The sequence below is a fragment of the Sporothrix schenckii genome, assembly GCF_000961545.1.
Source record: "Sporothrix schenckii 1099-18 chromosome Unknown Cont44, whole genome shotgun sequence".
NCBI lineage: Eukaryota > Fungi > Ascomycota > Sordariomycetes > Ophiostomatales > Ophiostomataceae > Sporothrix > Sporothrix schenckii.
Window position 1 is genome coordinate 4671864 of NW_015971145.1, and position 23707 is coordinate 4695570.

A 23707-nucleotide genomic window follows, 5' to 3' on the forward strand; every position below is an offset into this window, starting at 1 on the left:
AACATGGACGTCGAAGAAGAAACACGAATCTCGATCGCGGCCGCAGTTGCGTTATGCCCACTGCAGTATGCAACTCCGAAGTCATTAAATCGTACACGGCGATGATGTTCTTGGTACAGCGGCGCGCCTTCCCGCAGAAGGCCAGGCCCGCTGAGGAGCAGAGGAGGAAGGAGCAACCCGTTGGCCGTTACAAAAAGCGGACACTGCGATCGGAAGGTTCCACTTTTCTCCTGCTGGGGGTCTGGAATTTATTTGGGCCCCCGTTTGGGACCTCGCCTCTCTGCTAGCGGCTTTTTCACTGTCCCCAGTTTAGCTGGTTTTGCGTTTTGACGAACGGAAGCGGTTGAACGTTGGCAGCGGTTATCATCGACGACGAACGACACACGACACGAACGCCGCCAGTCCCCCTGCACACATGGATCTGATGACTGTTCGTGCATGAACACACGGACAAGGCTGTGTTTTTTGCTCGGCACAACCGATCGCATCACGTCGTTGCTGGGAGCTGGCCTTGTTTTCGAGCTGTTTTCGCCATCTCCGAGACGAGTTGGTCCTTGCGCCCTCTCTACTCCCCTGTTTCTCATTTCTCATTTCTCATTTGTTTTGTGTTAGCAAATGCGTGGAAGTAGGCATCCAAACGACGGTCCCATTGCCTAATCGAGGCGGACGACAACTCGCATTGACGACTGAAGAAACTGAAATCTCCGGGAACGGCCCTGGACAGGAAAAGAAGCAACAAGACCGGCGAATGTGAGGCGTTGCGAGGCTCGCTTCGAACTCATCTCAGGGGTTGTGCCTAGTCGTGGTTCGTAGGCCAGAGCACGCACCAACAACAGACAGGCAAAGCAAACCAAGTAACGCCGGGACATCGTCACCAGGGGCTGGGAACGGACCACTCTTGAGCACGTTTTTTTTATTAATATTATTATTTTCTGACGCGCTGTTCTTTACTATCACCGCCCCATCGCCGTCACACTAAACGCACTTGACGCTCAGGCAAAACAGCTATCCTCAAGCGGCGAGCCCGGTCCAGCGCCGAGAATGCAGCCCAGCGACAGGGCAGGAAACAAAGGCATAGCAGATAGTCTGCGGCCGTCAAACCCGGTTGATCTTGAGGCCAGCGTGGACGACGCCTCGCTTTATGAACAGACGCACGTTCACGAAGTGTACGATGCCATTGCAGACCATTTCTCGGCCACACGCTACGCACCCTGGCCGTTGGTAGCTCAGTTTCTTGCCCGCCAGCCGGCTGGCTCCATCGGTCTCGATGTCGGCTGTGGCAACGGCAAGTACCTGACTGGTGCATCCAGCGCACCGCCGCCGTCGCCGTCATTGCCACCACCGATTCCTGGCACACCCCAGCGCTTCATCCTGGGGAGTGATAGGAGCGCCGCCCTAGCCACGTTGGCGTACGAGAAACACGCCCACCACCGCGTAGGTGCTGATGTGCTGCTGGCCGACTCCCTGGCACTGCCCTTTCGTGACCGCTGTGCGGATTTCATCATCTGCATAGCCGTGGTGCACCACCTGTCGACGCGGGAACGGCGCCAGGCCGCTGTGAAAGAGCTGCTACGGTGTGTGCGGCAGCGAGACGTGCAGCAGGACCCGGCGCAGCAGCGAGAACCGCAGCAGCGACAGCCGCAGCCGCCGGCAACAAGTTCCACCACTCCCGGCACCCCTGCCCCCTCTTTTTGGCCCCCCTCGCCCTCCCCCACCGCACCTTCCTCGACGGCCTCCTCTGCTTCGTCCTCACTATCAGTCTCTCGGTCCGGCCGTGTGCTCATCTACGTATGGGCCCTGGAGCAGGCGACGAGTCGACGAGGTTGGACCGCAGGCGGCGAGCAGGACCTGCTTGTGCCGTGGGTCAAGACGATGCGGGATAAGAACCAGAGCAAGGGCAAGGGCAAGGGCGGCAAGAAGATGCACGAGGAGAAGGAGCAGCAGGCAGGGGTCGACAACAGAGACGAACAGGGGGGGACGAAGGATCGAGAGGCCCAACAGCCCCATGTGCCGCCGACGTTCCACCGCTACTATCATCTCTACAAACAGGGCGAACTGGAGGACGACGTGGCAGCTGCTGGCGGCCACGTAGTGGCGTGCGGATATGAAAAAGACAACTGGTGGGTGGTGGCCGATCCGTTATGACACTTGGGCTAGATGCCCCCCCCTTTTTATCCTGTTCTGGTGCAGGGCATGATGGGGGTGGGAGTGAGTGGTGGGCTGTGGTTCGTTGTCATGCCTTGGCAACAAGATTATATCACTGTGGCTCAATGCAAGACGAATGTGCAGATAAAGTGCAACCAGCCTGCATAGACCGACGACATTGCATTGTTTTAGGAACAGGATACGAAAGCGGACGCAAAAAAATATAAAAAATAATAATAATAAAAAATGTAGGAGGCACGAGGAAAGCCAATAAGCTAAACGAGAGGCTTGGCTGGTTGGTTTGTTTTCTGACACTGCTCTCTGATACTCCTTGGGCCTCTAGCCTCTGTCAACGGTTCCCTCTTTTACTATTTGAAGTACTGTCTCTGGAGAAGGGCCAGCCTTGGGCGCACTTGTATGGCGGCGATTCAGCTATCGTCGCTTGAGGTATATCAGTCTACTTATGCATAGTGTTATGGTCCAAGCTGCAACAAACGCCATGTCATCACGCATACTCCAGTTCGATACCTCTATTTTGAACACGAACTGTGTCTTCCAGTTATGTGCTAATGTATGTCTCTACGTGTGAATGGTGCAGGGCGGCAAAGTAGCGAGAAATTGGGAAAGAGTGACGACACGACTACAAGGAAGGAAATAAGATAGGCGACGAACTACGATTTACTTCCCAATACAGGAGCCAACAGCGAAGCTTCATTTCCTCCCCCTATCCATGATACCGTCCTCCGTTTTTGACATGTTGGTACAATGTGCCTGCGCGGCTTCCAGATGCATAACGTCAAAGATGCGTTGGAAGGCCGTGAAGAAGAAAGGAAACGAGAGAAAGCATGGGGGGAAGCAGCAAGCCGAAGCGAGGCAGCCCTCCCGACTGTCCTGCTCGCTTGGTTGTATATATGTAGCCAAGACCCGTCTGGAGATGCTGGTTTGGGTCTCATACCGCATTTTCCGCCTGTGATCCGTGGCTTCCATTTGTTCGTTTCCAAGTAACAAAACGATCTAACAAAACGATCTGACACGCGTATATTGACTATGGGCATGAAAATAAAATGCAATGCAATACAATAAAATAGAATAAAGACCACAGAGCAGGCGTGCAGCCGACATGGCGATATTCAAATACCGCACTATTTGTGTCCACCTGCAAACGGTCGCATAGTCATGCAGAAGCCAGGAGCTTCGTAAAATGTACATTTTCGCCCAAAAAAAGCAGATATACTTCGTCTCGCGAACTCAACAGGACAGCGAAAATAAGTCTTCACACACCCCTATATCTGACTGCGATATAGCTCTCTTGTCAATAGATCAACTCGATTATTACTCTTTTTGTTGTCTACTGAGTCCCCTTTTTTTTATTTGTCTTCTTTTCGTTTAGTTCCTCTTGCTCTTGCATATTCCTTCATCCTTCATATTCTTTTTGTTTCCGCAGTAGTTGTTGTCCACTTTCAGCGGCTATGCTCTTCCTACACCGTCACTTGCTTTTTTTTTTTGCTACAGCTCGTGGTATTTTTTTCATATTTTTCAGCCTTACTAGTACCTGGAGGTTGAGGGGTTGGAGAAGAGGGAGGGGGCACGGCGGCGTTCAGCTTTTGATGTTTAATGCTTTCTTTTTGGATTTTCTTTTTCACCCACATACCCTGTCCTAAACCGAACGCTCGGCGCAATTTTTTCAGCTTCATCCCACCTACAAATTTTAGTTGTGCAGAGGTGTTTTGCTAGAATGGTTGCCTGATACTCAAGACTGCATTCCTGAATTCATTTTTCCGTCTCTCTGTGTTCTTTAAAAATAAAACAAGAAAACAAAAGAAAGGCGGAAAGGGACAGACGGTCGCTCAGCTGAAAATAGCTGCAAGACAAGGCGGAATCCCAGCAGTATGCTATCGTGTACGGAAGAGGAAGTGAATAAACGGTCCTTGGTTTTCTTTTTTGTTATGCTCGGGATAAATCGTTATACGTTGGTCGAAAACTAAAACGAGATGTACTAGCAGTGTAGACGACACGTCTCGAACAAATAATTGGAACAGCAGGGGATATAAAAAACGCTATAATAGGACGAAATGTATCGGCAGTCGTCGGCCGTCCTTCCAGGATACCATTATCATAACGAAAACAAAGTAGGAGAAAAACAGTAGCAAGGTCAATGCAAAGGCCGTTGGAACATAATCGTCGCTTCGCCTCCAATACAGAGCCACAGTACTGAGAAAGAAAGTATCTTGGCCGGCTAACAAAACAACGGAAAACGAAGGGGAATAAGAAAGGAGGTCAATGAAGGTCGAGGGCAGAGAAATCAAACGCAAATAAGAACAAGACTGCAAAAGAAAACAAAAGAACAGAAATCAAAGCAACTTAAGAAAACAATACCTGGAAATGTAGACCGCTTCTAGAGCCCGCTTCGAACACCTATTCCCACACTTGCCATGTATATGGCATTCGTTTTTGTGTATGCACCCCAAATCCTGTTCGCTATCAGAAGGCCCCGACCTTTATCGTTCACCCGCCTGACTCCAGCTCATGCCCTGCTTTTGCTCTAGATAAAGATAGACAGAGAAAAGAGAAAGAACAAAACAAAACAGCAGAAACAAATGACACTGTACTTCCTGGCGCATGCCCCTTGGGCTCTGTGACGGAGAGATGATGCAAACGCACGTCTATGGCCGATTTCGCAATAAACAAAACAGACCCATGCAATTGGCCAGATGCTGCGCCTGTAACCTTGCCAAATTGTTGTGGTCCCAAACAAGTTGAGATGAAAAACAAGAGACGAAACAAAAAAAACGAGAAGGAAAAGTGAAAGGAAAGTCGTCAAGTCATTAATCGCTTGCTTTCACCCTCTGTGAATGCCACTGTCAGGGGGACCCCCACCCCGGCCATCGTCGTACCGGGGCGACTGGAGGTATCGTCTGCGGTGATCGCGTGGCTCAAAGTTGGGACTAGCACGGCGCTTCCCAGCAGCCCCAGCGGACGTCGGAGGCTCCGGGCCTGGGCCAGCCCAATAGCCTCCTGTCGTATAACCGGACAAGCCATGACCAGAGCCTGGCCCGGGGCTGTCCGTATTGCTTGGAGCAGGGCTGGCTCCAAGGGAATAGGCTGGCGTGCTGTATGGGCTGACCCCAGTCGTAATCTCCGCAAAACTGGGCAACGTGCCGCTGCCGCCTGATCGTTCTTGTTGCTGCAAAGGGGGCGGTCCAACACCTGTTTGAATCGGCGGCAGTCCGGGACCCGCATGTTGTTGTTGTTGTTGTGGATGGTGTTGGTGGTAATGATACATGGCATTGGCAGGATCAGATGGCCCGCCGCCAAACGAACCACCACCACGGACTGGTGTGCCGCCTCGTTCGCGCCGCCCAGACGACCCAAAGCCGCGACCCGAGCTGCTGCTGCTCCCTCCGAGGCCAGTGACAAGGCGGTCGGCATGCATGGACATGGGTGGAGGTGGCGGTAAGGGTATTGAAGGGTTGCTACCGCTACCGCGTCCATACCGAGGTGAGAGCGCACCGCTGCTGATGCTACCCCCGGCACTGCCCGTGTCTGTTCGGAAACCGCCCTGTGAGTGGTGATGAGCGATGGCTAGCGGATGTTGCTGGTAGGACATCTGAGACGGCGACTGGTGGTGGTGTCCAGGAGTGGATGTTTCGACAGTGGTTGCCGTCAGGGAGAAAGGAGTAACACCTGCCCGCCGCGCCATGTCAGCCTCTCCTAGTTGCCAATGCATGGCCTCTGCTGCACGCCAGGGCACTTGCATCTCTTCAGCCACTTTCGCCCACATGTCGGGTTTGAATCTAAAACTCCGCGGTTAGTTCGTGTCTGTAAGCCCACAATATTCCCTTTTTCCGGCTCACCTTTCGTAGAGCCTTGCTAGCTTGTTCTTCCTCTCTTCGTCCCACTCGCTCCGCCGTTCGAGATAGTTCTGGTAATGTAGTCTGCAGCTGATGGCACTGCGTCCGGGTAGCCGTTTCGAGATGTCTTCCCATTTCATGCCGCTGCCTCGCAGCTCGATGATCAATGCGTCCTCTTCTGCCGACCATTTGCTCTGCTTCTTCGCGGGGCTGTCTATTGTGTAAGGTGGCATGCTTCGCTTTGCTACTCTAGCCGCGGACAGACCTGGCCCCCCCTTCGGTGGTGCGGTTTGACCAGTAAAGGAGGGGAGTGGAGCTGGAGGAAGTGAGACTTGTACCGCTTCTGCTGTTGTCACCGGAACTGATACTGTGAAAGGAGGAAATGGGTGGCTTCCCGGAGCCGAGGCTGGCGACGGTGTAGACGAGACTGCGGAGGCCGACTGAAAGGACTGCGGAGGTGGAAGCGAAGAGGATCGTGGTTGGTCTTGGTTTGCTTGAAAGAGGTACTGCACAGGTAGCAGCGCAGTTGGCACTTGAGACTGTTGCTGGTCTCGTAGTCGCTGTGATGGAGGCAGTGGTGTCTGCTCCTGTGTTTGCTGTAGTTCGTTCTGTTGTTGGGTTGGTGACACGCGAGACTCTTTAGAGTCAGAACGTTGGAGAAGGGAAGTGATATCCACGGTGGCTGTCTCTGCTCGGGGAATGGCACTGGATGGCCGAGAACACGAGTCCTGACGATGGGGCGGCGGGCACCCGCCACCGCCTTCTGGATGATCGAGCGTGGACAAGCGCTCGTGGTCTGCGCTGCTTGCTAGGTGGAAGGACGGACGACTCTGTCGATGTAGAGTATCAGAGCACCAAAGATGTGTGTTCTTTGGTTCGCTACTGTTTCTTCGAGCCCAAAGTCTCGGTGACCTGCTCGAGCGACACTCTGGCTGGTGCTGGTGGAGCGAAAAGCCAGATGGCCTGGGCAGCTGGCTGCGTCCACCGTCGACGGCAACGTCGTCCGCTTGAAAAGATACGGCGAGAGCCAACGCGGCGGTATGCTATTGTCGCTGTCTTTGTGAATATTGTCGCTGTCCGCTGCGTTGTAGTGATTTCTGACAGGCGAGACGTATTGTTTCGGATAGGCAGCCTGTCCCGCTGAACTATTTTGAGACTTCTAGAACTATGCAACTATACATAGAAGCCGTGCCGAGGGTCTCGCACGGTATAGCAGAGCCGTGTTGATGATTCGAAAGTGGAAAGAGGAGTTACGATAGAAGTTGTTCGAGTGTCTGCCGTGGTAAAGAGTGTGGTAATTGCTCCAGGGTCTCGACACGGCAAAATTGAATATTGAAAGTACTGCGGTCGGGGGGGGGAATAAGATAATTACGGGAGGGCTTTGTTAAGTATTTGTAAAGAGGGGGGGAGTAATGAATGCAGTGTTTGAATTTTTAGTGAAAGGTACCCTCCGCGTTCGTCCAGTCGTGTTGGCAAAGACGGTGTACTCTAGTAAGAGACGAGAATATTGACATGGCCTCTTGATTGGTGCCCTTTTAGTTTCTCTCTGCCAATCGAGAGCAATAATAGGCAACTGTTGTTGAGAGTGTTAAGACCGACTATCGTCTAGTCGTCCCCTTGATGATGTTGCTGAGAGGTACTTGTTCGATGATGTATTCGTGTAGATTTGTTTGTAGAGGTACCAGGTAAGAGAGCGAAGTAGTTTGAAGAGTTCGACCGAGTCAATAGCCAAGGACATGGAGAGAAAGCTCGACGATGCGGTCGAGTGGCTTGATCAGCCAAAGGAAGAAACGGAGAAAGGACAAGAAGTTGGAGAATTAAAGATTAATGTGACTTTATAATTAATGAATTTGGATATGTTAGAATTGTGAGACGAAGAGAGGAGGGAGAGCAAGAATGGAAAGTAAACGGAACGCGATAATGGGCGTCTGAGAGAGTTCTTAAATTATAAAATGAAAAGTTTGAACTTGAAAGCCAACAACGTTGGGATGTTGAGGTATGTATGTCTGCGAGATGGGGAAAGGGGGAGGGGGGTGGAAAAGTTTTCTTGGGATAATAAACTAGAGGGGGTGTAGGTAGCAGCCTGAGGGTGCCAGACGATCTCTGGTCACAATGTGTCGTAGGGGGGATCTTGGAAACAGTGCTGTTGAAAACTCAAATAAGTGGAAAGAGAAGAGCCACCAGATTGCGTACTTTTGCGTTGTGTACGGAGAAGACGATGGTGTATATTTGGTACCTGGATGCCCGTTGGGCTGCTTGCCAGGGCCAGGAACAAGACCATGCAACGAAAGACGGGGGGAGGGGGGTAGCTTGTGGGTGCCAAGAAGGAAACAAAAGCGCGTATATATGTGTCTTAAGCAGAATAGACAGGAGAGACAATGTTTAAGCGGTCATAGATATTAGGACCTGGTAAGATTCCTTCGTCTCGAGTGCTGAGGCCATTCCCTGGCAATATGGTGACCTATAATAGGCTCGTCTAAGACTGACCTGCACTGAGAGTGTGATATGCTGGGTTGAAAAGGCAAGTGTTCAGAGGGCACAAGTACCATTGCCGAGACGTTCGTTTGCAACGGCCATTCTCGGTACTAGGACAAAATGGGCATCTTGTCGTCACACCCGGGGGGGACGGGGAGACTAGGCTGTGGTGGGATCGGGGCCTAGATAAAGTTAGGGTTCCCACTCTAGGACGAATGCCGTTTCGACCGTTCACCGTTTTCGTGCGATGACGTTACAGCTTGCCTCCAGGGCAAAGAGATAAACAAAGTTACTTGTTTCAAAGAAAGCTTGCACAGTGGAAGAGACGGAATTTGACGTTGAGATCGACTTGGCAGGATTTGGTGTACTGCGCAATTCGGCAGCCTCGTTTGCGCGACTGTCTATGATATGGTCTTGTTGCTCGTAGTCATCTCTTTTCCTCCTTGTGCTTCTTAACTGTCAAAAGAGGACGAGGCTTCGAATAATCAAGGAGGGAACTCACGGCGAAGGCGTTGGCGCAAAGGAGTGGAAGGATATTACCGATAAAACTTTAGGGTAGCCGAGTTAAGTGTATCGAGAACCACCGTCTTAGAACCGCTAATATCCATACACCTTGCCCGAGAACTGAACCAAAGCGTTGTCTTTCTGGAAAGCGCAATCTCCTTTTTTTTATTTTGTCTGTGCAGCCCAACTCTTTTTGCAAGCGAATAGATCCGAAATGGAACGCAATGGACTTTGCCCACCATCAACAAATAATGCATTAAAAACGGTTACAAAGAACTCACTAATGAGACGATCTGTTGTAACGGTGCAAAGCCAGTAGGGTAAGCAAGAAAGGGCAGTAACATGGTATAAATGTCATAAAGCGAGTGGATTTGTATGCAGAAAAGAAAGCATGACAGAATGGTTGACTTTTCAATGCTGGTGTAATAACATGGACACGAAAAGGCCAAGGACTTTCGGGGCTGTAAAGAGAGCGGCCGAGCGTGCCATTGTGACTTGCTTAGGTGAGGGAAAGAGAAGCGAGAACAAAGCTCCAACATGTGGAAAGTGTGAAGTGAACAATACAGAAAAGAAACCCAAGAAAGTCAACGACAGACAGTAGCCACATTGGGTACTGCCGCGGCCTCCAGTACAACTAGGCCCCACACTGTTCAATTAAAAAAAAAAAAAAAAAAACTGGTCGACGACGAAGGGGGTGAGGTGTGGGTGGGTAAATGGGCATGAATGCTGGGGCAGCCGCGGCGATCGGAAACCGGGGTTCTGTAGTTGAAAGCAGTGATGCCATTAGGAGCGAGAGGCGGCGAGAACTCGAACAAGGTTTATGTGTGCACTTGTGTGAACAGCCCTTGGCGAGGGCAGCGGCAAACCTCCGCATCCTGTTCGCATGACTTAGAAACCTGTCCCTTGTTCATCCTTCGACTTGGTGTCCTTGTGCTTTGGATGCGGTGTGCTTCGTACAGGTGCAACTATAGTGTGCTTCGAGCAACTTTGAGGCGAGATGTACTGCTGCAACCCAACTGAAAATACTTCTTCGATTTGGAAGACAAGAGAAGCATGCACTTAAATGGGTGCGAACAAGGACGAGACGAGGATGAGGGAATGGAAACACTAACCATGACAGGGTTCAGGGGTTCAGGGGCATTTAGGTCGAAAATCAGAGAAGGCACGGCAAGAAATTAAGACAATGGAACATTGCAGGAGAGCAAAAACATTAAAAAAATTGAAAAATAAAGAAAAGATAAAAAATTAAGAAAAGAAAGTCAATGCATCACGATCTTAGCAAAATTAACCGTACACTGGCAAGGACCGCTTTGGAGGGTTGAAGAACTTGAACCCACTGTGTGCATGACTTAGAAGAGGACGGATAAAGTCATAGAGTGTAATAACCAACAGAGCATCAACAAAGCCGTCGATTGTGTATATGCTGTGTATCGGCCAAAGAGGGTGAGAGGATGCAATTGCATATCAAAGCATCAAACGCCGAAGGCTGCCGAAAGGGAGGGTGGTAGGGGTGACTGCCGACAAGGGTATGTCACTGGAAAAGACAACGCAGGGTGCATTTCTGTTGTAACCAGTCGGACAATTCAGAAAACCAGGAACCGGGGTCCACAGTCATCTGCGAACAGACTCGTACGGTTCGGCTTGCGTATGCATGTCCAATACGACATTCATACGGAGCGCTGATGGGATTTGGAAGCAGAAGGGGGTCAGTCTGGGCGTCGAAAGTGGCGCTGCGTGTTGAAGCAAAACAGGCACGACGCAAAATCGGGCAACATAGACAAGACAGGTAAAAAAACCGAGAGATCCACGATGTGCGGAGTGACACGTCGCAACATTGAAAGGATAAAGACAATGGTGCAACCGCTCCGAATAAAGACGAAGCAAGACGAGACGATGTCGAGAACGCCGACACAGGAAAACGATGCAGACCGGATATTGCCAGAACTTCCCAAACAGAGATGCATAAAGAACAGCAAGTCGGCAAAAGCAGCATGCGAAATAGACTCAATCTTTGTGAAAAGGCATGCAGGGGCGGGAAGTGGAAGATCTTCATTGCCACCTTTGCATTGCTGGTCCAGCTCAGTGTGAAACCGATTCGCCGAATGCCTGGATACTGGAGATACCAAGCAACCGAGATATGTGTTGGGACGGGGTCACGCCTCAAGAAACAGAAAGAGGCCTGAGAAGGCCTGCGAGACTCGCATCTGCATTCGCACGGCCGCTTTTGGCACGGTCGCCGTTAGACGGATGATCTGTTCTTTCTTGTGTGGTCTTGGCTCTCTCCGCTGGGTTTGTTTTGTTGCCCTTTGCGTGTGCGCTGCTGGAGATGGGGTCGACTCCATGTGCCATGCCTGGACCAGTCCTCCCCTTTCGTGTCAGTCAGAACCATACTCGAACTTGTTGTGGTTGGCAGCCCGATTCGTCAAGTAAACAGAGGTCCTAGTACGCTGTGAAATAAGGGGGGGAAACAAAAAGGGATGGAGATATGGAGGTTTGGACGCGACCTGGTCTGCGGAGAATATTGGTCCTCAAGTAAGATACGACGTCCGATGTTCGTTTTAGGAAACAGCTCGAAGAACAAAGAAGGAAAGAGGCGTGGACGGTTTCTCCATTTAGGAGGGAAGGAGAGAAGCTGTTCCGTCATTGCAGTTTCCCCAACTGTTGTGGGCCTTCATGTAAGTCCCCATGTAAGGCAAGAAGCTTCAGCCACCGATGCTCGCACCAATCCCCGGTTTGAAACCAGGAAGGCAATTAAGGCAATTAAGGGAGCCGTGCTACGGCCACGTGAGCGCCTGAGTCGTTGTTGACCTGTCCATTTGAGATTTACGGGGCTACTCCTTCTCTTCTAGGCGAACAAACATGAACGACAAGAGGCACATACATCCCCTGTCGCATTCGTAGGAAGTCGCGACGAGCAGTGCTGCAATCGCGCCTTCCTCGGTCGAGTCATTCTTGCCACTGTCACACTTGTTAATCGACGCCCGTCACTCCTCTCTTTCACGAACACCCCCATCGATCTTTCCTTTCTTCTCGGCATATCCGGCTCCCGGCAGGTGCTGTCCTTGCATCTACCTCTTTTGGCAACTTTCTGATACCCAAACTTGCCTGACTTGGGTGGTTTCCCCTTGTCGTGAGCATGTTCGCCGGCATTCTCCTTCCGTCTGCTGTTCCTCGTACGACGTCTAATTTATTCCATTTGTCGTTCTCGTACCTGCCTCCCCAATACCTTGCTGCCCATCCTTCATGACTTGGCAAACTGGACAACCTCTTGTCAAATCCCTGTTTGTAGTTCGCCTTAAACTCCGCCTCATTTTGCTTCCTCCTTTCATACCCGACGCCGTTAATGCCTGCACACGATCGCAAGCCACGCATCTATTACCTGCACCGCCCGAAACACCCTTGCCAGCCTATGATTTGTATTTGCGTTGACTCTCTTGTTTATGACTTATGCTTCCCCTGACCAGCCCAATCACTGTTGTTTTCCCGCTCGCCTCGATTGTCGCCTCGATGCGTTGCCGTCAATCCCTGCCACCACGCGCCCGCTACCGATCGTGGGCCTGGCCTCTGCCAAATTTGGATGTAAATGCGAGAAGAATTTAGCACCCGCAACGGGCCCAGGTTACCCCTGTCCCAGCCTCAAACCCCCAGCCCCAGCGCCGAAGACATGCGTTGGAAAAGGAAGAACAACGCTGGAGCCAAGAACTGGACCGGGAGAGAGTTCATCGAAGCCACGCTATGCAGTTACGTACGTTCATGCCAAGCATAACCCTAAATCCTCGTTGGCACCATACAGAAGATGCTTGCTCAAGGACGCAAATATGTATTTGACGAAGCCACAAGGCGACCGTCGCTAACTTCAGGTTGGTAGGCACAGAAAATACGCCGCCTTCATCGCGTTTCAACCGCCCTCACACCAAAAGGGCGATCATCAAGGGTTACGAAATAAATGATGTGCAACTCAAATCATGGCATGGCTAGCCAGGCCACAATGCATTGAACTCTGGCACATAATGGGCAACAGGCTGCGGGCGTCCGACATGGCAGAAAAAGCAGGAAGATAGGAGCCGGGTGCCGACACATCCCAGAGGCGATTCCGTGCCTGCGTTCTGCACAGAACAATTGCCATTAGCTTGCCCTTCCCAGTTGGCCTGCGATGCAACACGGTGAGATTGATGAACGTTGTGAACTGCTTCGAGGCGCTTGCTGATCGAACAGGGCCCGCCAGCCGAGCCAGATGTCTGTGCGTCTCCTGACCCCAGCACTTTTAGGCGTTGTTTCTTGCGCCAGAGGCTCATGCCATGGTACTCGCACTTCCGTACGATTTTCTGCGGCTGTTTTATTCTCAATCCCACATCACGCAAGGCGCGTGTGACAAAATGACTTTGTCCAGTCATCGGTTAACATGCTGGTAGTTCTTTTGGTTGCGGGGCAGAACCAGACATCCATCGACTGACAATTCGCATGCCGGGCCTGAAAGAGGCACGACGTACAACAGACAGCGACCAACCAAGAAACGCGGAAACCCGTTAAGGGACCAGAAAGCTGTGATGTTCGGGAGCAATGCCTACTAAAACACATGTTGCGGGAAAAGAGTAACATGAGAAAAACAATTCCATTAATCCGCCTGGTTGAACCATCAGGTCATCCTCCCCCATGCCAAGCAAAACAGCAGACCAAACCTAGCCGAACCAACACTCGACCGAATGGGAATTTTTGGTTCGCCAGTGATCAATTGGTTCCGCCTAGTGTTTGTTTACCTGGCTTTCCATGTTTGGTGTCCTATGAATCAACCCGCAACGGAGATCCGGCACTGTGGTTGAGCACGTAAGGACGCCGGAGCAAAAACATGTTTGGTTGGAAAAGTCACGAAACAATGGCGATAGGAGAGGCCGGGTCAGACGGTTATCGCTTTATTACCCTGTCGTCACTTACACGCATATTATCAGACTTTTGGTCCCTCCCTACGACTCCTCCAGTTCAACCCAGCAAATGAGAGATATAGAAGAGGGCAAACCAGCGGTCAGGTGCGAGGTACAGGGGGTCAGCTTTCTCTCCCAAATAACGGAAACAATCGCAGGAGCAAAACTATCTCCACGTCCTCGATACTCTCCGGCCGGCTCTCATAAGCCGTCCTCTCTGGGTACCATCTGAAGCCGACCGCCATATTGCCCGACCGCTCATTTATACCTTAGCTTGTATGTCCTGGCAAAATTGGCGTCTTGTCCTTACACCCTCTTCTTGAGGCGGTCTGGTTTAGCGGTGACACCTGTCATTCTGCCAGCAGCTCTGCCAGTCAGCCCGGGTTGTGGCCGATGGCTGGAGCACACTTTCCGCTTTGTGCGCTCTCCTTCTCGCCCCTTGGACCATCATCATCCTCGTCGAACGACAGTTTGCCTGTCTTGGAGTCCTCCCTGCCCATTCTGACCCAACTCGGTATTGCTCTGCGCTCTTTAATGCGAGTGATTTGGCAAGCGTCCAATTCAAAGCCCCCTTCTTTTCTCGGAATAAATCCCTAGCGGTTCAACCTAATTTGTTGAAGAAACTCAAATGTCTCCAAACCCTTTGCATTTAAATCCGCCACCGCCTAATGGATGTTACAAGCGGCCCCCCACCTTCAGGATACGTATATCTGGACTTTGTGTTGGCAATTGCTTCTCTGGCTTGCCCAGCACTAACTATGGCAGAATGACGGGCAGTTCACAACTCCTTTGTGAACATGAACGTACACTCATGGGAAATTCCTGTGGGCCTCAGGTGGCCTATGTGGGGAAAAGACGGGCGTGTTGAAGTTGTTAATACTCTGCGACAGCCCAGACACGACAAGCTGAAGCCAAGAGGGCCGCCAGTGGCCACATGTGGAGGGTATGGCAATGCCCTCCCCAACAGCATAGACCATGAGTCGAGGTGAAGATTGTGGAAAAAATCTAGACCATGCAGCTCCTCCGGTTCCCAACTACCTCTGCGATTGCCACCTCCCCCTCCCCCCTCCCCCCTCCCCCCCAACACTGTCTACCCTGTATCAATATGATAGTTGGGCAACTCACCATGATCCCCCAGTCGGTGAAAAGGTCCGGGATTGGGCGATAAAGGACTTTTACTCCGAGAAAATTTACAAAACCTTGGTCATCACCGACAGCAATTCAGGCCAAGATACACGCAAGACAGTGCACGATTCATGACTGCGTTGGTTCCCCGTCTGTGCCTGACGAGGCAAAAGTTGGTTGCCTCTCAGGTACCGACATGACGCTTTCGTTCCCCACATCCTGGTCACTTGAGTAACAACACATGTACATCGTATGTGTTTTTGTATTCCAATCCGCGAACAGGCAGTTACTTAGGTGGCTAATGCGGGCCTAATTGATGGGACACAACGAAGGTGTCCACATTGCACCGTCTAAGCGCCCTTCATGATCCATTTGTTGTTTTCTTTCGTGTTTTTTATTTCTCGTTTTCATTTTCTTTTCTATCTACTTCCTTTCCCTTCTAACACCACTTACATGTTTGGTGGTCTCTCTCCGTCGGGCTTCGAGCCATCTAACCAACCAACGTCGGGGCATCAGGGGTTGCATCGGTTGACACAAGCCGGGCTTTGTAAATATTGCATTGGTCAGCTTGAAAGCTATAGGAACAGAGCAGCACAAAATAGCTGCTGTATTATGCAAGTATGTTATTGATTACATTGTTGTGTGGCGCGGAAAGAGTGTACATTGAAATCGAGAGAACGGGACCGAGCAAGGTGAAGCAGCAATAAGGAGGTCCTAAGAAAGCCAGCCAGCTCGTAAAACCGCACGTCTAGTATCGTGAGGTTACGAGGTTTCAAAAAGAGACTGCTCTAGCGAGAGGCCGCGAGTGATTGGGGTTTTATTTTATCCGCTCGGAAAGGAATATGAGACACCTGATAATACATGATCGTTCACGAAAAGAAATAAGAGGGCGAGACGATAGTACTATTATCGGGTAAAAGCCAGCAATGAACTCCGTCTGAAAGGAAAGAAACGAGAAACAGTGAAGATGGGACGATTGATACGGGTTCGGATGCAACCTCGCCTGTTTCTGTTTTTAGAATAACCCGCCGGGAGCCGATACTTTAACCTTGTACTCGACCGGGTGGCAAGCAATTCTACTGTTCCTTTTCTTGGTTTCTTATAAGGTGACTGTTATTCATTTTGCTCCTACTTTCTATCCTGGGCCTTGTCTATATAAAACAAGCTGGAAATTGTGGGGACAGGTATATGTAAGATGAAGCAAACATTAAATAAATATAGTGACGGAGAGAACAAACGCAGCATCAAGGCACTAGGCGTGATATCTCTACCGGACGTCTGCAGTCCCCCAGTTGTCTCAGAAGGCGAAATAAGTATGACAAGAAAGCCACCTGGGTGAATTTACATTGAAGATACCCTCCATTTGTCGTTGACACCTTTTTTTGTTTATCTATTTCATTCACGGGTCGAAAGTCCATTCGACCGCATGGATGCTTCCCGTTGCCGGATGATACTGTCGCAGTCGCAATGTCTTGAGTAGACGAATCACGGCGCAAAGAATGGCCAAGAAAATGAACACAAACGCAAGCGACCAGTAGGGACAGTGAGCGAGGGATTTACAACTCTATCACGGGCCGTCTGCGGGGAGGAAATGGACGATGCAGGCGATGTCCGCGAGATGTCATAAACTTAAAATAAGAAAGTTGCCGTGGAAATGCCGGATTTTAGCCTCTCTTTGCCGGCATCCTCCGTTGACATGCACAGCTTGACAAGCATGATAGGGCCTGTTTCTATCTCTATGCAATTTTCGGGACGTCCCTTGTGTGGTTTATTTTTGCTTTCGTTTGTTCTGTTTTGTATACTCGGGTTAACGGAAAGCCTTTTCATTCGACCTGGACGGATGACGAAATAATACCCACGTGTAACATTGAAGTGCTTGTATTCTTCTTCTCTTGAGTCTGTTTATGCTCCCCCTGAAATATTCAAAGAGAAAAATCGAGCCAGGCTTTGCGACAACTTGCTTTTTTTATGGCAGTTAATGAGCATACAGTGAGAGTGACTAGGAATTTATAGAACACAGCTGTGTCCATTCTAGTAAGGCTCCAAGACATGTGAGCTTTTGAATACATATGAACCACAAAAACGAAGCCAAAAATCATTTGATTCTTGGTGACACCGTTTCTCCGCATAAAATGCTCTGATATATGGACAGAGGCACAGGATATCCATACGGCGGTCCGAGAAGTTCTTTACATTATTTGTTTACATCTGAGCCGTTTTCGATGGCATCACCAAGCTCACCGATCCTAGTTCTGATCGCTGCTCGTTTCAATCTGCCAGCACATGTAGTCGTCGGTCAAAACAAGGAGCAGGGTTGTCAGTTCGCTGTTGTGCCGTCTGTTTTGCATTCATGTTCTTTGTGTTTGCTGTCGTGCTTGGAGAGGACAAATAGACCTCCTCATATCGTTCTGAGATACGACCTCGCCGAGGTACCGTTCCCGCAAGGCAAACATTTTGTCTTCTCCGCCGACGTACACCAAAGCAAAACATAAAGCTACCACAGCACATGTGGTGTACCAACGGCGTTGGCTTCAAAACAAAGGGTGGGGGTCACGTTGATTTTCTTGCTCTCGTGCGGGTATATCAGACCAACATCTCTGGCAGTCCGGAAGCCATCACGAAGTAGTTGTTTGTAGCTAACCGCTCCCGTTTCCGTTTCCGTCTGTGTTTCCGTGTCTGCAATGCAAATGACTTGTCCTTCCACCCGAACTGCGTCGAGGTGAGTTGCTCCTATCTAGTCTATCATATCTCACATTCCACCATGAAGCGGTGCACTCGGCATATACTTTACTCCACGTGGCTTGCAGAGCGCAAACTCTCCTTTCCGAAGCACACCATGTGCGCCACTCTACTTGACGACCCTTTCTGGGAAGAAGGATGAAAAAAAAAGTCCACTGCGACCTTAAAGACCAAGACAAACTGTGGATGCTGTACCACTTGGGCACAGCTCACCTCACCCTACGATTATGGCGCGCAATCCGCCGATTGCTGAGGGAGATACAAGTTAGTCCACGGGAGCACTGCCGGAATCTGTGCCACGTCAGCCAGAACGTCCAAAGAGCCATACAATATACAATACGACATGGTCCACTTCAGCATTCGTACAAGGCTGGGGTGGACACACGTTTTGATTGTACATCTTGCCTCGGCGGACGGAAGTCTTCGTTTTATATTAACTCGACTCTGTCTCTCGTATTCCTTTTCTCGTACAGTTCAGTCCGTCTGTGGGGATTTGTTTGCGCAGATCCTTTCCCAGACCAGAGTGCATATCCCACGTGCGACCAACGAGCTGGGTTGTCCGAGGAGCTCATTCAACTTCCAGTACGAAAGAAGCAGAGGTGCATCAACCTTGTCTGCTTGTGTAACCACAGCATCGAGCCACTGGAGACACACATCCCACAGACGCAGCGACGTTTTCTCGGCCACCCTTCTACCCCCGTCTCACCTAGGTTTTGTTGCATTGTCTCTACGTGTGTACGTTCACTGCCTTCGTCTTTGTTCCCCAACCCATACCCACAGACCCACTTGTACAAACCCTTTTCATTTTCAACGCATGTCTTGAACAGGGCGCACCGTGCTCAGTCTGTCATGCTACCGTATGGTCCTCTTGACTCCTCGTCCTGCCGTACATCCTGCTTCACCGTTCTCTGACACATCTTACCTCCCGGCTACCCGCTATGTCGTGCATCTGCGAGGAAGCGGGCTTTGCCTTTCAAGGCGGCTTTCTTTCGTTTTGCTCCCTTATTTTTCTTTTCTTTTCTTTTCCTTATCAATTTCTTAACTTTCTTTGCACTCTTTGTATTCCTAGGACTGTGCACCAATGGACTGAAGACGCAAACCCGGCAACTCTGCAACTATCGGGAAGACGTTTGCACGGCTTGGCACTCGAACAAAACCATTGTCGTCCTCTTGTTGGCTTACATCTTTTCGTCCGTCGCGGCTTTGTCCTCTGCCTTCTCACTGACTTCACCTCATTTTTGTGCAGCCACCCGGACCACGTCACCTCATCCAGTTCCCCGATGCCGTACGACATTGACCCTCTGGAACAAACGGAGAACCCTGTTCGTGCGTCACTCGATCTTTTCCTAGTACGTTTGGCCGTAGGACAGAATGTGGGACGGTAGGTCTGGCTTTCCGTTCTTGCGTTGTCCGCGTTTGAGCTAATAATAAAAGGAAAAAAAAACCCTACTTCTATACAGAATCTTGATTTAAAGGGACCGAAGCAAAGCCTGAGTGTTGTTTTTAACTTCTTTTATTATAACAAAAGTTCTGATCAAGAAAACAGTACTGGAAGATTAGACTTTCATTTTCACTTTACTTGCTTTCGCTGAAACAATTACAAAAGCCACTACGACCGCAATATTAAACAGATTTATAAAATGCATAAAGTATCTATAGAAGATTAAAAACTCACAATTCCACCCATTTTGTCGGCATGTCGTGAAAATATACAAAAATACGCTGCAACTCGCAAGGCTGAGAATGGCAATTGTCTCTTAGTGGTCGTAGTGCTGGGTTGTTCCTTCCCAGCCAATCAATTGAGCCGGACTGCCTCCCCAGTTTTTATTCTGGTGCCTTCCACTTGCCCCTGACTACTCCATCCATAGTGGCGGTAGCTGCACATCGCCATCTAGCGGCTCTACAGAGGCAGCTGTTTAACCTCAAGCTTCATCACCATATTACAAACCAACACTTTTCAAGGTATCACGGCGCAACGTTTCAAGGCAGCCCATTGTCGTTGCACCTGTCACAGCCTGTCGATTTGACCTCTTCCACCACGTCCACCACATACACGCTACTCCAATACTCGTCAACATGGCCGACGTCCCGATGCTGGTCATTTCCGATACGGCATCGTCGGAGCGCCGCATCACGCCCAGCTGGACCATTTCGACGCTCAAGGCGAAGCTCGAGCACATTACGGGCGTGCCGCCGTCGGCACAGACGCTGTTTCTGGCACCGGCTGCCGTACCGGGCGCCACCTCGTCTGCGGGCCCCGCGCAAAGAACGCCCATTGCGGCAGCGGACGAGGATGCCACGCAGCTGGCCCAGTTCGCCCTGAGCCCCTATGCCGAGCTGCACGTCGTGGACACGCGCCCGCCGGGACAGCGGCCCAACTACACCGACACGTCGGCCGTGGAAAAGTACGTGCTGCCGGCCGAGGCCTATGCCGCCAAGGCGGACAGCGTTCTGGCGTGGAAAAAGGCCCAGAAGCTCGGTCGCTTCGACCCCGATGCGCCCGAGCACGCGCGCGCGCGCATTGCCGCCTTTGCGGCCGAGGCTGAGGCGCGCGGCATTGCCGTGGGCAAGCGCTGCCGCGTGGGCGGCGACGACACGCGGCGCGGCGTGGTGCAGTACGTGGGGGACGTGCCGGAGATTGGCGCGGCGGCGGCGGCAACCATTGTGGCGAACCCGAGCGCAAGCGAGCAGGCCGCGCTGGGCGCCGCGGGCACGTGGGTGGGCGTGGAGCTGGACGAGCCCGTGGGCGGCAAGAACGACGGCAGCATTGGCGGAACGCGGTACTGGGGTGCGGAGCCGAAAGCGGGTGCGCCGGTACAGAAGAAGGGGGTGTTTGTGCGGCCGGAGCGTGTGGAGGTGGGCAGCGAGTTTGGCCCGCTGGACGACCTGGACGACATGGAGGAGATTTAGACGGGACATGGGAGGAGATTGGGGTGTTGGTGGGGACGTCTACAATGTACGTGCTTCCGGCGGCGCCGGGTGTTGGTGTCTGTCTCATCACCAGGGCATCAACTTTTCATGATACCATTTGTCCTTGGCTGGAAAATCCGAGAGATTGATCGCACTGGACGCTGTCTATGTAGAAATCGAACAAAACTACGGACATCCGGTTGGTCAACACAGTACAGTATCACTTTGTCGATGGTAGAGATGGCCAACGGCTGGAAGGTCGGCGAGCAAGCGTACGATCGTATCCGCGTCCTGGTCCTGGCTGTCGGAGAAAAAGAAAAACAGAACGTTCATCAGGGTATATCATGGCAAATCAGACAGATCGTTGCCTGTAAACATTGATCATCAACGCTGCATAGTGCCTTGCTTACTGCGACGCTTATTGTATTGGTAGTTGTTGACAACTCAACCATTTTGAGTCCAGAGGCAAGGAATTGAAAGGCTGAGGGCCAGAACAGAGTGGTCTCTGACAGCGGCGCATTATTTCGGATGTTCAGAACCTTATATGTCGATGAGGGCGTAGAGACGAGAGGGTCGAGACGTCCGATCGGCAACGACAGAAAGCCATGGTAGGCGGCGATGGAACGGAACAAGATACAAGATATGGAAGCAGTCTTGGCCTGACGTATTCTGCTCTCCTCTTCTGTTTTAACACTGCTACGACGCTCTGATGGACATGCCTCGACACGACCACAGACCGGGCCTTTCCGGTGCAGGGATTTGATGCGCGATGCTTCCAGAACCCGGTCGACCTCTTTTTCTGCAAATCCAGCCGTCATCGTCGCCCAACGCTGGGCATGTCAAACACGAATGTTTTAATGCACGCAAAGCGGCAGTCAAAGCGTCAATTCGGTTGCTGGCTGTCAGAATGGCAAGAAGAAAAAAGGCGGCGGGAAAAAACGAAAACACGGCACACAGCCGGTAAAGTCGTAGACAAAGAAGGCGTACCAGGTTTTGGGCTTCATGTTTTGCTCCCTTTTGTTGGTCCTGTCGGAGCCCTATCGTCCTTGTCGCTCCCCGCCTCCCCATACTTTTTGTTGCATTTGACTGCCGTCTCGCACGAGATTGAACAGGAAATACTCCGACTATGGAGCTTGTTTCTCGCCATTGGCACATCATTTTTCAGGGCTTCTTTCTCAGATTGAGATGTACTTCTTTCTCTTTATAAGTCACCCATGCTCCTCGATCTGTCTCAAGCTAGTCCCTTCAGATATCGTCTGTTCTCTCGTTTCTTCTCGAAAGCCGGTGTATGGCTTGGCTGCCCTCTCTCCTTGCTGTCTTTTCATCTATCTGCAGCCCCATTTGGGGGGCATTGTTTGAATGGCCCATCCCCCCCGGAAGTTTAGCATCTGAAACCGTGCACATCACGAAGCCCACTCCTACGTCGTCTCTTCCTTTCTGCATTCTTTTCCCCCTCCCGGTGGCGATCATCTAGGCGGCTCGGGGAAAACAGGGGAAAGAAATCAGGAAAGAAAAGTACATAAATCCCCCCCGAAGCACGGAAGCCCGGCAAAACGAGGCATCCAAGCGATAAGCGGCATGACAACCTCCATTCTGTGTATTGCGAATCGAGCAACTCTGGTTTCTCATCACATTTTACCACCTCTGGTTAATCCCTGTCTGATCAATGCAGTTTCCTAGGCTGTGTTGCACCCTACGATGACGACGACAGAGTCGCCTATTGTCTGTTTCAACGCCTTTTCTGGGCGACAGCACACGCCCCTGCTTTTTTTCCCCCTTTATTTTCTCTCTCCGCTTTTACAACGTGTTGTCGCGGAGCATGTACGAATTAGCGTAGGCTGCCTTCATCCCTGCTGTCTTTCCCATGCAACCTTTTCCATGTCCGTGATGAGAGTTTCTCAGATCGGTGATACCAGGAGCAGCGCTAGTACACCTGGTTGCACACACATCCATGCAGCCTCTTGTTGTACACACAACCATGTTGAACGTTTTGCCAAGGTAATTCCCCGGCACTCGCCCTTTGACGAGGTCGGCACGACGTATTTCTTTGTGAGATACAACATACTCTGAACGACGACAGACTCACGAGAATCGAATGCACTCTCCACGGATGATCTGGGCAGAACATCGCACAAGACGACACCTTGACAGTCTGACCGGACGCTCACTCGTGTACTTGCTGGACAAAAGGGACATGCCTTCTCATTCCATCACGCGGCGCGACATGACACTGTGCGAGCGCACGCGACACACCGACCAAACGATCAGCGGGTGGGCTGACGGACAGCTGGCTTATCGTTTGCTGCGAGGACGGAGAGAAACACACAGGAAACAAAATGCACCGACGCTTCGTTTCTCGCTCTCGTCTTGTCGATTTCGCTGCTGACGTTTGTCGCCCAACGGATGTTCCCAGTGCCGGGGCGACCAGGCCAAGCAAGGCTAGGTCGGGGCGCTGCGGAATCGTGGAAGCATCGGCTGGAATCAAAACCGACACACGCAGCCTGTCAAGTCCCTCACGTGTGGGTGTGGTGGTGGAAACCAAACGGAACAGGCGGAAGCCAATGTCAGCCTTTGTTGTGGCATGCTGTGTTGGAACTATGAGGAATCCCCTAATACTATGTCTTACGTCCCAAATACGCAGCGGGTTCGCCGCACTGGCCGCTGTTAATTTGGCCACTCCCGCAGCCGACTACCGCGTTATCGATAAGCGAGTGCGTAGAATGCACTATAAATTGACGCCGACAGGGGCCCGTATGACGCCGTACAGTTGAGTACGTTTGGAATCTTAGGGGGGCGCAGCTGGGCGCTCAAAATTGTAGCCTTTCGATTGGCCCCTTGGCGCTTTCTTGTCTTGGAAGTGGAGCCCGGGTTGGGGGTCCTTCCCCCAGAGAGCGAACAATCAACGACGAAGCGGATTTCTGGCTCATGTCACCCGCTTTAACAAAGCAGAGGCGCTAAAACAGCGCAACGTCTCAGACCGTGTGTCGCAGATCGCCCAAACCCAGACTTTCGTCTTTTCTTTTCTGCTGTCTTCTTCGC

General features: G+C 51.2%; 4 protein-coding genes across 4 annotated transcripts; 3 read left to right on the forward strand and 1 right to left on the reverse strand.

Moving 5' to 3' along the window:
- Nucleotides 1-1041: 1041 nt before the first annotated feature.
- On the forward strand, nucleotides 1042-2145 carry SPSK_09477 (tRNA (uracil-5-)-methyltransferase TRM9; the record flags this gene model as incomplete). The annotated part of the gene is made up of 1 exon (XM_016736049.1): nucleotides 1042-2145. The coding sequence occupies one exon, from the start codon at nucleotides 1042-1044 to the stop codon at nucleotides 2143-2145; it is 1104 nt and encodes a 367-aa protein (XP_016588217.1).
- Nucleotides 2146-4984: 2839 nt separating this feature from the next.
- Nucleotides 4985-6229, reverse strand: SPSK_09345 (myb DNA-binding protein domain containing protein; the record flags this gene model as incomplete). The annotated part of the gene is made up of 2 exons (XM_016735919.1): nucleotides 4985-5939; nucleotides 6000-6229. 2 exons carry the CDS (start codon nucleotides 6227-6229, stop codon nucleotides 4985-4987), a joined length of 1185 nt encoding a protein of 394 aa, XP_016588218.1.
- Nucleotides 6230-6705: 476 nt separating this feature from the next.
- SPSK_10918 (uncharacterized protein) lies at nucleotides 6706-7140 on the forward strand (the record flags this gene model as incomplete). The annotated part of the gene is made up of 1 exon (XM_016737153.1): nucleotides 6706-7140. One exon carries the CDS (start codon nucleotides 6706-6708, stop codon nucleotides 7138-7140), a length of 435 nt encoding a protein of 144 aa, XP_016588219.1.
- A 12694-nt stretch (nucleotides 7141-19834) lies between these two features.
- Nucleotides 19835-20668, forward strand: SPSK_09698 (cell polarity protein; the record flags this gene model as incomplete). The annotated part of the gene is made up of 1 exon (XM_016736270.1): nucleotides 19835-20668. One exon carries the CDS (start codon nucleotides 19835-19837, stop codon nucleotides 20666-20668), a length of 834 nt encoding a protein of 277 aa, XP_016588220.1.
- Nucleotides 20669-23707: the final 3039 nt, after the last annotated feature.